Here is a 12,462-nt window from a genome sequence, read left to right as displayed (position 1 = left end):
CCCACTGAAATAATATATTTATAACTCATTCTAACCCAAAGACTGTTGGGGTGAATTTCACGGTAGGGCAAAGGAAGTCCTTCAGATTTTGAATATCTACAAATACATAATCATAAACATAAAAGTAGTGAATCTTTCTGATATATTTCAGAATACTGAAAGTCTACAGGGAGCAAAGCAAAAAATCACTCATTTATTCATTTTATTTAACAGAATAACATACAGAAAACATGAATTGATTTAAAAAATATTTTTTAGGAATTGGTATTCATATCCAAAGGTTTCCCAGGTGGCGCTAGTAGCAAAGAACTCGCCTGTCAATGCAGGAGATTTAAGAGGAGTGGATTTGATCCCTGGGTTGGGAAGCTCCCCTGGAGGAGGGAATGGCAACCCACTCCAGTATTCTTGCCTGGAGAATCCCATGGACAGGAGCCTGGCAGGCTACAGTCCATGAGATCACACAGAGGACACGACTGACTGACTGAGTACACACATACACTCATTCATATCCAAAGAGGGGATAAATAGTGATCGAATCAGAATATCTTTTATAAATTATTTAGAATGTGAAACCACCAAGGAAATGTTTCAGTTCCCAGAATATGATTTTAGTGTGACAGAAATACAGTTCACAAAAATTAAAACTAAGAAATGAAACCTTGTGTGTAATTTATTCTCAAGTACGTGTTTCAGTGCAAATCTGTCATTAAAATTTTAAAGCAAATCTATTTCTTTGGTCATGAGAGCTACTCCAAGGTAAACAAAGAACGTGTTTTTGCACTTATGGGTCTCCTAAATTTTCTCCCCTCTGTCTCTTAATGGCATGAATGCAGTTGGAGGTGGTTTGTGTGATGAATTTGGGTTTACCTTTGCTTCAATCTGTTTAGTATCTGGATTCTGAAACAAAAATTTGATTTTGCTCTTGCCGTCATCTGAAGAACCTTTCAGCTGAGAAAACTTATACCTCCAAAGTACTGCCTAATGAGAAAAGAAAAAAAAAACATAGGTGAGTCAGTGCAGCTCATCTCTGTATTCAAATGGAGAGATTGCTCTTTTAACTGGTAAAAGTAATCATACTGAGTTAGTCCTATATATCCCAGCATTAAAAAGTAAACTAAAATATGCTTATCAAAGGCTACAATTTAGTAATCAGTATATCCTTTAATTTCCCAAAGCAACATTGGTTTCCACGAAATAATCATTTAAATATATATGTGAATAAATTAATTTGAATATCTCATTTTACATAACCATGAAAAAAAAGCCATGCCAGGGAATTGGCAAAAACACCTATCATCCATTTCTTTGTTTTTTTTTTTCCATAGTAGTGACAAGGTGATTTTCAACTGATTACTCTATAGAACTTCCTCTTGCAGCACAAGCTAACAACCAGACCCACATCTTCGTCAAGATGAAAGGACACCCGAGTGAGTGACTACGAGGAGGCATCTTAGCAACATCATTCATCTGGCAATGGTGGGAGAGGGGACAAAGAGGCAGGGGACACTCCCAGACCACCGAGGGCCCCCAGTTCCAGACCCCCGTTCGTGAGACTGCAGGTGTCTTGAGAGGGGGGAGGGTACTGTTTTCTGAGTACCCTGTGTCTCTCAAATGTCAAGGCACAGAGTCGCATAAAAAGAGTGTGTAATAAACACAAGGAGAAGGCAGGCCTGGCCGATGCTGCAGGAATTCAAATGAGAAAGACTGCCTGCATTGGCCAGGGTGCACCTTCCAGATTTATTTACGCGGAGTTGTTGAGGAAGAGGCCCGGGCACAGGACACAATTTAGGTTCCTTTTGATAATGGAGAGAGGAATGCAGTGGAGTCAGAACAAGATGGACAACAAGCTCTCGGGTGGACCTGCGGTGCTCAGGGGCTCCGAATGCATCCTGAGGAAGCCAGGTGCATATCTCAGCTGGAGTCAACAGAACAGAAACTCAGCAGCATTGGGCCAGGGGTCTAAGACTGAATGAAACATCCTGATCAAATGTTTTAATTTGTTTCCCCTCACATGGACTCTACATTATTATCCCTATATAATGTTTGCATGTATCAGTATTTCCATCAAATAAATGGAAAATTTATAGAGGTTTAATCAGATGATCTCTTTGACAGTTTATTTGGACTCTCTTAAAAGAAAAGGGGAAAAAAAAACCAAACAGAAAAAGTCTTTCTAAAATGTAGACCTTGTGGGTTGTTTTGCAATAGCTTAAACTCATGGAACTCTTCACTATGACCTGTCCGTCTTGTGTGGCCCTGCACGGCATGGCTCCTAGCTTCTCGGAGTTCCACAAATCCCCACATCATGACAATGGACACTGATTACGCAGAGTATTTACTGTAAACATATCCATGTAAATTTTAGAATAATCAAGATATACATGGAAAAAGAGGCTCTTGCATGTTTCCACATGCTGCTGGATGTGGTGTGCTGTTATTCATAACATACTAATCTTACTTTGAGTAAGTTTACATGCTGTCGGCATAATAAAGACTGGCAGAAAATTTTGGTTTTGCTGGTATAAATTTCTTGGATCCTTGGGGGGTTGTTTTTGTGTTGTTTATTGTTGGTTGTTGCTTTTTTTCTGGCAACGTGATGAAATTCAGTCACATTTATGACTCATATTAGCAATTCTCTGTAGAAATCAGCCCTTTGCCAGTGATTTCTTTGTAGCATATGCACACACCTTTGCCAGCTTAATGGAGAGCAACAGCTCTGGGGAGAACATGAAATGAGTTTACTGAGATGGCTACATCTAAGTCAATATACCTGACAACGTAATAAGCCACCACTGCTTTATTCTCCTCCAGGTTTTCTGAAGGCTGCTCCACTGACAGAGACTAAGCACTTTATTAAATAACTGCTAAATTAACACATGAGCCCTAAGACATTTGATTTTTGAGGCAGTGCTATTCTTCAATTTGACTAATTTGATTTCTAAGCTTAGCTATGAACTTCATTACTACAAGTCAATCATTTTCCTTTTTTTCCTGGCGAAGTATGATTTAAAAATCCTGCAATTCAAAGAAATCTTTATTCCTAGAAATTGATTCAAATGTAAAGGTGTTCATTAAATCAGCAACATATAACAAGTTACCTTGGGATGAGTGGTCTTTCTGTGCTGAATTGAACTGATTTAGTTACATGCTTCCAGGCTGCCTTGAACTCCCTTTGCTGAGGACCAGTGAGCCTCCATCCTGTAATTCTAACATACTACCTGTGCTGTGTGCTTAGTCACTCATTCCTGTCCGACTCTTTGCGTTCCCATAGACTGTAGTCACCAGGCTCCTCTGTCTATGTGATTTCTCCAGGCAAGAATACTGGAGTGGGTTGCCATGCACTCCTCCAGGGGATCTTCCCAACCCAGGGATCGAACCCAGGTCTCCCGCATTGCAGGTGGATTCTTTACCATATGAGCCCCCAGGGAGGCCCACACTACCTATAAAACTAAAAAAAAAAGTTTCCCCATTTTTGATATCAGAGATGTGGACACAGAAAAATAGTAAAAGAATACTTTGTTTAAAAAAATTATTCTGGAAGAAGAAAATTTCCTTTCACTGTGAGACAGTGATATTATATATATGTGTTCTTCTTAGTTGCTCAGTTGCGTCTGACTCTTTGCGACCGTATTGTCTGTAGCCTGTCAGGCTCCTCTGTTCATGGGAATTCTCCAGACAAGAATACTGGAGTGGGTTTCCATGCCCTCCTCCTCTCCCATATTGCAGGTGGATTCTTTACCATCTGAGCCTCCCAGGGAAGCCCATCTATATATAATACATAGATATACATGTATATATGGGACTTTCCTGATGGCTCAGACAGTAAAGAATCTGCCTGCAATGCAGGAGACTCAGGTTCAGTCCCTGTGTTGGGAAGATCCTCTGGAGAAGGGAATGGTTACCCACTCCAGTACATACACTTCATATAGTTGTGATGTTTTGTGGCAAAACATTTGTTTTATTAAAATTCAAACTTTTTTCTATAAGCAGATTGAGGCATAATTTATCTCCTATGAATAAAATTTGACACCTGATCACCAGGCAGCCTGCTGACAGTAGTTGGAAGCAGTTTCATTTGTTCTCAGCGCATGACACCTGCCTCATGCTCAAGCTGACGGGGTAACCTACCTTGGTTGCAGCGTCGAAGCAGATGAAGCCGGTGCTGAAGTCAATCGTGAGCCCCATCAGGTGACCCTCCAGCACACATGCATATGTCTTGCACTGGACAGAACAGAGAACTGTTACTTTCATGGGACTGATCCAACATTAGGGTGAAGAGCCCACATTTGTCAGACTGTGTCATACCGCCTGTGACAAGTTCTTGATATGATTAATAACACAACAGCTGACTTTATTTCAGCAACAGCTGCAGAAGAAAGCTGGTCTGACTGACATCCTGATGTTAACAAAGCACGAGCTGAGTGGTTGTGGATCTGCCTGGGGGATGCGGGGTTCAGTTTCCCATCCTACCTCAGGTGACCTTGTCTTGACCTTGTGCCACTTTGATGCCCTTCACTCTCTTGGCAATAAAACTGTACACATATTTTTGGGTGTAGGCAAGATGATATTAAATTGTTATATTCTGTAGCTAAATATCACTGCATTTTTATTAAACTGAAAGTGAGTTAAAGTATTAAATTCTTGTCATTTTATCAATATTATTAGAGAGAGATCTCAGGTACACAAACATATTTACTAACCAGGTCAAGAACACCACGACCTTAAGAGTCTCTGTATGCTCATCGACTGGTACAAGTTATGTCCTAAAGACATTTACCCTTGCCTATTATTTGTGTAAACTTATTGATTCTTCTAAATCAATAATTAACGACTGTTCACACTGAGATCAGACTAAATTATAATTTTACTTATATGAATATTTTGGGAAGACTAGTAAAATATAGATACTGAGATACAAAGGATAACAGATAAGAAATACAAACTTGGGGATTATATGAAATGATGCATATTTATGTTATAGGCCAGTTTTACTTGCACCTAATTGCAAACTGGGATGGGATATTCAAATCATGAAAAATACTTGTAATTAACAAACAAAGGGGAAAGAGAGAGAGAGGAAGAAAGAGAGAAACGTCTATCAATCCTTATATCCTATTTGTGTTTATAATACTGGGTATGAAAGTATTGATACATTAAGTGAGCCTCATTCTGACTATTTTTTTGTTGAGTTGCTAAGTTGTGTCCAACTCTTTCGTGATGCCATGGACTGCAGCACACCAGACTCCTCTGTCCAACTAGAACAATGGTCAAATGTATCAAGTTGCCTCCACCAGACAGTATATTCATGTGCTTAAGCCCAGTTTACATAGGAAAGTTATGACCATGTCAAGTTATTCATTTGGAGTTCGGTTTTTCAAAAAAGCAGATTAAAAAGCAAACTTAATGGGCCTTGTAAGTTGATTTTGGGGCTTCCCGGGTGTCTCAGTGGTAAAGAATCCACTTGCAATGCTGGAGATGCAGAAGACATGGGTTGGAGGTTGAATTCCTGGATGGGGAAGATCCCCTGGAGGAGGAAATGGCAACCCACTCTAGTATTCTTGCCTGGAGAATCCCATGGACAGAGGAGCCTACAGTCCATAGGGTTAGAAAGAGTCAGACATGACTCAACACACATGCAAGTTGATTTTGGGGTGTAATTTTATTTAGTACATGAGCACCTTCCATGCTTGCATTCAACCGTTGTCACTTTATTAAAACTACTATCAAATTTAAGGAGCATTCAAGGTTGCCTGATTTTCTCTAATTTATACATGATTGTTTTCTGTTTTCAAATGACATTATTTAAAAAATACATGCCAAGTGAAAACACCTTCAGTATAGAACATTAAAAGTTATCTAATTAAGAACATAATTGTGAATTAAATTGCATTACTTCAATAATAATTATATTAAAACAGATAATACAAGTTGAAACCCCTCAAAGTTCTATTCTATGATTTATAGTCTCAACAAACATATATAATGAGTATATACTTGTATGTTTGCATATGGAAATATTTGATTTGTTGTTTAATTTCTATGTTTATTTCATAATAAAATTGAATTATAGCTAAAAAAGAGCAAAAATTATCCTTCTTAGGAAAGTTAACTTTGCAGTTAATTATATATAAATATATATAAAACATATATTTGTATATTATAAATATATAATCATATATAATCATATAAATTATATACTATATGAAAGTGAAAAAAGTGAAAGTGTGAGCTGCTCGGTCGTTTCGGACTCTTTGTGATCCCATGGACTGTAGGGTCCTCTGTCCATGGAATTTTCCAGGCAAGTATACAACAGTGGGTTGCCATTCCCTTCTCCAGGGACTATATATTTGTTATATATTATGTATGATCATTATATGCAATATAATTATGATATAATATATAATGATTATATATTAATTTGCACAATTTTATATATTATTACATAACATTTGAAGATACATAAAAAATAAAATTCTTTTTCATATGCCCTTTGGATGACAGCTAAATGTCTATAGTGGATAAAAAATGCAATGAAAGTCAAATAAATAACTTCAAGAGAAATCAATATTTGAATGTTATACACTTCACTGAAAGTCTTATTTTAAAAAGACTATTAATTCAGACTGAATTAGTGTAAAGTCAACAATAACTATCCATCCCTTACCAATATTATTCACTTACTCTGGGGAAATGTTTCAAAAATTGGACAAATAAAGGTACTAAAAATAATAGTAAATTTATTAGGCTTAATTGTGGTACTTTGAATACTAGGGAAATGTAAGTTGTAATTCATATAAATTGTCATATTTTGATTAATATAAATATGTTAATTTTTGATGTTCATTACATTTTCTACTGTCATTCTAGGAAGTATGGTTAAATTTTAAGATGTTAATTTAAATGACAATTAGGATGTTTAGAAATATCTCCAACAGTTAATTATCTATTAAATAAGTATATAGATATTTGCATTAATACTAAGTACATTAGCAATCAGAAAATATTTAAATAGATAAAGGAATAGATTCAGTTCAGTTTAGTTCAGTTGCTCAGTCGTGTCTGACTCTTTGTGACCCCATGAATCGCAGCACGCCAGGCCTCCCTGTCCATCACAAACTCCCGGAGTTTACTCAAACTCATGTTCATTAGTCGGTAATGCCATCCAGCCATCTCATCCTCTGTCGTCCCCTTCTCCTCCTGCCTCCAATCCCTACCCCCCCAACACAAAAAAAGGAATAGATCAGAAGGTAGAAAATGCTAAGATGCAGTCCTCTTAACGAAAACTGATTTCAAAATAAAAATAATTTATTAATTCTTAATAATTCATCAATTCACTGGACATGAGTTTGAACACACTCCAGGAGATGTGAAGGCCAGAGTAGCCTGGTGTGCTGCAGTCCGTGGGATCACAGAGAGTCGGACACGACTGAGCGACTGAGCAACAACAACAGAACCCCTGTTTCACAGCGGGACATGAGTCTCCTCTTTGCATCATTTATTTATCAGCTTTAGCTGAGGTGGAAATACCAGGAACATACGAGCAAAACACATAAACTTCTTCATGTAAATATGTTTACAGGCTTGAATTTTGAAAATAACAGATCCACAGTAATTGGCCATTGATCATTTCTGGTGGAGCACACAAGGAGATGTTATAAAATGTATAAAATAACCAAAAGCTAAAAAGACATTAAATATTTTACTTTCACCTATATATGCATCTTAAATTCCTATTGTGAATATGTAAAGTGCCAGTCAAAAAAATGCATTGCTCAGGACATCAGCTTATAGAATGTGAGGCCCAGAGTTTAAAAAAATAGTAAAATAGAAGGAAACAGCAAATTTTTATCTCTATCTCATTTCTAAACATTAGGAGACTTGAAAATCTTAAATTGAAACCAACAAGTTGAATTTGCCGTGTATGTGTTTTCAAGTGAAGTGCAATATTCCAGGGAAATGATAATAAGGAAAACCTAAAACTATAAAAACAAGTAACAAAAATGTCAATTCCTATACAACTTCTTACAATGCTGTAAAATAGTCTCGGGGTTGATACTTAAAATATTAATAAAATAATATTTAAGATATTTCTCATCTTTCTACTTTTGATATGAAAAATCTATTTACTGAATTGAAGTTCTATACAACTAGATTATTGAAACAACATGTCTTAGTTACTGTAACATTTTTAGATACATGCATATCAGCAAAATATTAGAAAATGTTAACTGAGCAATGAAAAAATGATAAATGAGTCTCCTCCTTGTCTCTTCCCCTGATAGTGAAGTCATATTGTTGTGACTTGATGGGTTGAATATAAAAGTTTGTAGTCAGAAAAAAATTAATACATGTCACAAATCATTTCAACGTAATTGGAAAAGTATGCATCCAGGTCCACTGTTACAGGCAACTACCCCCAGATAATAATGATGTGCTGCTGCCATCAGACACTTCACATATAAGAAATAAAGTTTAATAAACACCTGCTGATTACGTGTGAGTACAAAATGCACTGACTTAAGTTGGTAGAGAAATAAAATACTCCCAGAAACCTACAACTCAGTGTGAGGAAAACAAGTACAGATTACTCCAACTCATGCAGAGTGTGGGCAGACCTAAGGAAAAAGACAAAAGAGATACTGCATTCTGGAGGGGGTGGGGGGCAAGCTTGAATAGGACCAATGAGGAGGAACAGTGGTGGGCACACGGCAGGGCAGACTGGGAGTCAGGAAAATCGTCCTCCATGGTATGACCTCTGAGAAAGCTTCAAATTCACCTGTGTGGTTTTGGAGGTTAGTGATGAAGACAAGGCATTCCAGCAAGAAAGAGCTTCGTGAGTGAACAAAGTCATTCTGGCTGGAAATTAAGTGGTTGTGATTAGAGGCCAGGAAGTGGCTTTGTAAACAATTAATTAAAGTAAGAACATTTCTGTTTTAGATGTCACGTAGGGGTGTCAGAGTTTGGCCATGAAGAAGGCTGAGTGCCAAGGAATTGATGCTTTTGAACTATGGTGTTGGAAAAGACTCTTGAGAGTCCCTTGGACTGCAAGGAGATCCAGTCTGTCTTAAAGGAGATGAGTCCTGAGTGTTCATTGGAAGGACTGATGCTGAACCTGAAGCTCCAATACTTTGGCCACCTAATGTGAAGAGCCAACTCATTAGAAAAGACCCTGATGCTGGAAAAGATTGAAGGCAGGAAGAGAAGGGGATGACTGAGGATGAGATGGCTGGATGGCATCACCAACTCAGCGGACATGAGTTTTGAGTAAGCTCCAGGAGATGGTGATGGACAGGGAAGCCTGGCGTGCTGCAGTCCATGGGGTTGCAAAGAATTGGACACAACTGAGTGACTGAACAACAACAGCAAGATTTTAATTAAAATTAGAAATGTGTTTTTGGTGAGTGGTAGGAAAGAGGCTAGAAAGATCAAATTATAGAAAAATTAAAAATGCTTTCAGAGTCGTGTTGCACTTCATTTGAACAATGGCCAGTGACTGAACATTTGAGCCTCACAGAACTGGATTTTCATGTTTGCTTGAATTTATATCAGAACTCTAGGGAGGGGTCACAGGTCCTGGGGGTCCAGGTCCTCAGCTTTCACAGACCCTCACCTGTATCCGCTCCACCTCCAGGAATGTTGCTGTTTGGAAGGCTCGTTCCCACTGGGCAAGGTCAGAGTCCAGCTCCACTGAGAAGTACAGGTCCTCCCCAGACTCCGACTGCACGGTGAAGCAGTGTCTCCGCCGGTCCAGCAGGTCACTGTCCTGATGGAAACTTGGAGTTATGCAGACTGGCACATACTTGAGCTACTGACCCACCCCTGGGTCAGTGTTGACCACTGTGTGGTGGAGACACTGTAGTAACAAGGATTCTACCCTCTGAAATTGCTAATTCTTCATTACAATGGTCACAGAGGACAATTTCCAGTCCTCAAAGTCCATAACTGACACATTTTCTTTCTGAAGTGACACTGAAGAATTTCTGGCTTCAACTCTTTCTAGCAAGAGTAGTTAACAAAGCATTGACTGCATGAGATTCCATTTCTCACTGGACAGGTGGATAACACACAATGTTCCTTTTCCCTTCCAGAGCTGTGAAGATGATGAGATTAAGCAATACTTATTAATGTAATTTGTAAGTTTTAAGGAGATTATAAGCATGGTATCTTTTACTGAGTTGATTTCTATAATCCTTAAACTATCATGGGACTATTCTACCAGCTGAGACATGAAAAAACTGATTCTAACATGTTTCAAAAATTTTACTGCTTTTTAAAAACTACACATTTACCTTACTTATGTAATTGTAATTCATTAAGTCAAAAGGACTTTGACATGGCAATTTCTTGGTCTTAGTAGAAGTTTTCAGCTAACACGCTTATGCATCTATATGTGCAGCATAAGAGATGTTAAAAAGTGAAAAGAATGCAGCTAAGAACTGATGAAAAATTGTAGAAGAGAAAGTTGAGGAAATGACTTAGAATGTTATAAATCTGCTTTTTTACATCACAAAATGAAAAAAAAGTTTTGTGTCTTTTTCAGCCAATATGACCAATGTGGGAAAATAGCATGCATTTTAAATGACATTAATTCAATAATTACAAAACTTCAACTCTTTTGTGCTATGCAGAAATCCATCAAGAGTAGGTGAAAGTAATATACATGAATGCAAGTATTTCCATTTTTATAGCTGCGGGAGACGCCAAGATATTGAAATTACTTTTCTAATAAAATGTCACTGAATACGTGCTGGAATAATTATTTTCAAAATACCTAGCCTTTAAATTATCATTCATATATTCACTATCTGAAGGGGTGTGGGGAAGGGGATATCATGACCTTGGCTGATCCTCTGCCTTCCGACCTGCCCTCTGTCACAACCTGGATAAGGATCCCCCTGTTTAAATCTAGCCACTCAGCCTGGCTTGCACTCCTTCACTAGCTTAACATCTCTTAGATTCAGCTCAACTTAGATTTAGGAAACTTGGAGGAAATTCCTACTTAAAGAGAGGACAGTTCCAGTAAAGACAAGTAGCCCTCATGGACAATGCCGTATACCTTCAAAGGGAGAAATGCTTTAAACTTAGTGTTTTTAAAAAGTATACAGCATATAAACAAAATATGATTATCCAAAGAAGCTTTTTTATCTTTGATTTACATTCTTGATTTCTTATTTAGTATACTTGAATCAGTTTTTCATTATTACTTTGATTGATATCAGCACTTCCCCCCAAGATATTGTTATGAAGCAAACAGAAGCTTCACTATAACAAATTAGCATAACTAGCACTAGAAAAGCAAACAAACAAGAGACACATGAAAACAATAATGCTAATTTCTTATAATATTATTCAGGGTTGACTTTCAATACTGCCTATTGAGATTAATGGTTTTAATTAATAGCTATAAGATTCATCTTCAGATTTCAATTCTAATATTCTACTTCAGAGGATAATTACACCATACTAAAAAGAAACAGTGTCAGACTTTATTTTTTGGGGCTCCAAAATCACTGCAGATGGTGACTGCAGCCATGAGATTAAAAGACGCTTACTCCTTGGAAGGAAAGTTATGACCAACCTAGATAGCATATTAAAAAGCAGAGACATTACTTTGCCAACAAAGTCCGTCTAGTCAGGGTTTTTCCAGTGGTCATGTATGGATGTGAGAGTTGGACTGTGAATAAAGCTGCATGCTGAAAAATGGATGCTTTTGAACATCCATTGGAGAAGACTCTTGAGAGTCCCTTGGACTGCTAGGAGATCCAACCAGTTCATCCTAAAGGAGATAAGTCCCGGGTGTTCATTGAAAGGACTGATGCTGAAGCTGAAACTCCAATACTTTGGCCACCTCATGCGAAGAGTTGACCCATTGGAAAATACCCTGATGCTGGGAGGGATTGGGGGCAGGAGGGGAAGGGGACGACAGAGGATGAGATGGCTGGATGGCATCACCGACTTGATGGGCATGAGTTTGAGTAAACTCCGGGAGTTTGTGATGGACAGGGAGGCCTGGTATGCTGTGATTCATGGGCTGACAAAGAGTCGGACATGACTGAGCAACTGAACTGAACTGACTGAAAAAGAATCATCAAATCCATGCTCTGAAATCCAAAGAATATATGGTTTTTAGGACAAAAATCCATCCAGCAGGGAGAAGTGTACAACTTCTTCCTATAAATGTGGGCATTGTAGGGTCATAAACAGCCAGAATCGTGGCTAGCTATTTGGCCCTGCCTTTAGGAAATAATCCAAAGTCCCCCCTTTAAATAATTCTAAAGAATAAAATTTCTACTCTCTGCTTTAATACTTGGTATGTGAAGATTGTTCTTCAGTCTCCTAATATCCCTTTTTAGAAAATAGAATCTTTTGCAGAAGCAGTAAAAATAAAAATAGTTTATAAGATATAGCCAGATGAAAATAACCTGTTAAGTTCCTGGCTGAAAAACCCTGTCCCCCTCAACA

The 12,462-nt window shown here is 37.9% G+C and overlaps 1 protein-coding gene across 2 annotated transcripts in view; it reads right to left on the bottom strand.

Moving 5' to 3' along the window:
- The window catches only part of SNTG1 (syntrophin gamma 1), a 136,980-nt gene that overhangs the window by 16,499 nt on the left and 108,019 nt on the right, over positions 1-12,462 (bottom strand). Inside the window, exons 14-16 of one of the 2 annotated variants that reach the window (XM_061122805.1) lie at positions 9,611-9,763; positions 4,129-4,221; positions 868-978 (exon numbers count right to left, since the gene is read on the bottom strand). In XM_061122805.1, the coding sequence (XP_060978788.1) occupies positions 868-978; positions 4,129-4,221; positions 9,611-9,763 (357 nt within the window). The remainder of the gene's footprint in view (positions 1-867; positions 979-4,128; positions 4,222-9,610; positions 9,764-12,462) is intronic. The other variant, XM_061122806.1, reaches the window with a different exon arrangement.

The sequence above is a fragment of the Dama dama genome, chromosome 21 (assembly GCF_033118175.1).
Source record: "Dama dama isolate Ldn47 chromosome 21, ASM3311817v1, whole genome shotgun sequence".
In the NCBI taxonomy this organism is placed as follows: domain Eukaryota; kingdom Metazoa; phylum Chordata; class Mammalia; order Artiodactyla; family Cervidae; genus Dama; species Dama dama.
This window is presented reverse-complemented; position numbering and strand designations above follow the sequence as displayed.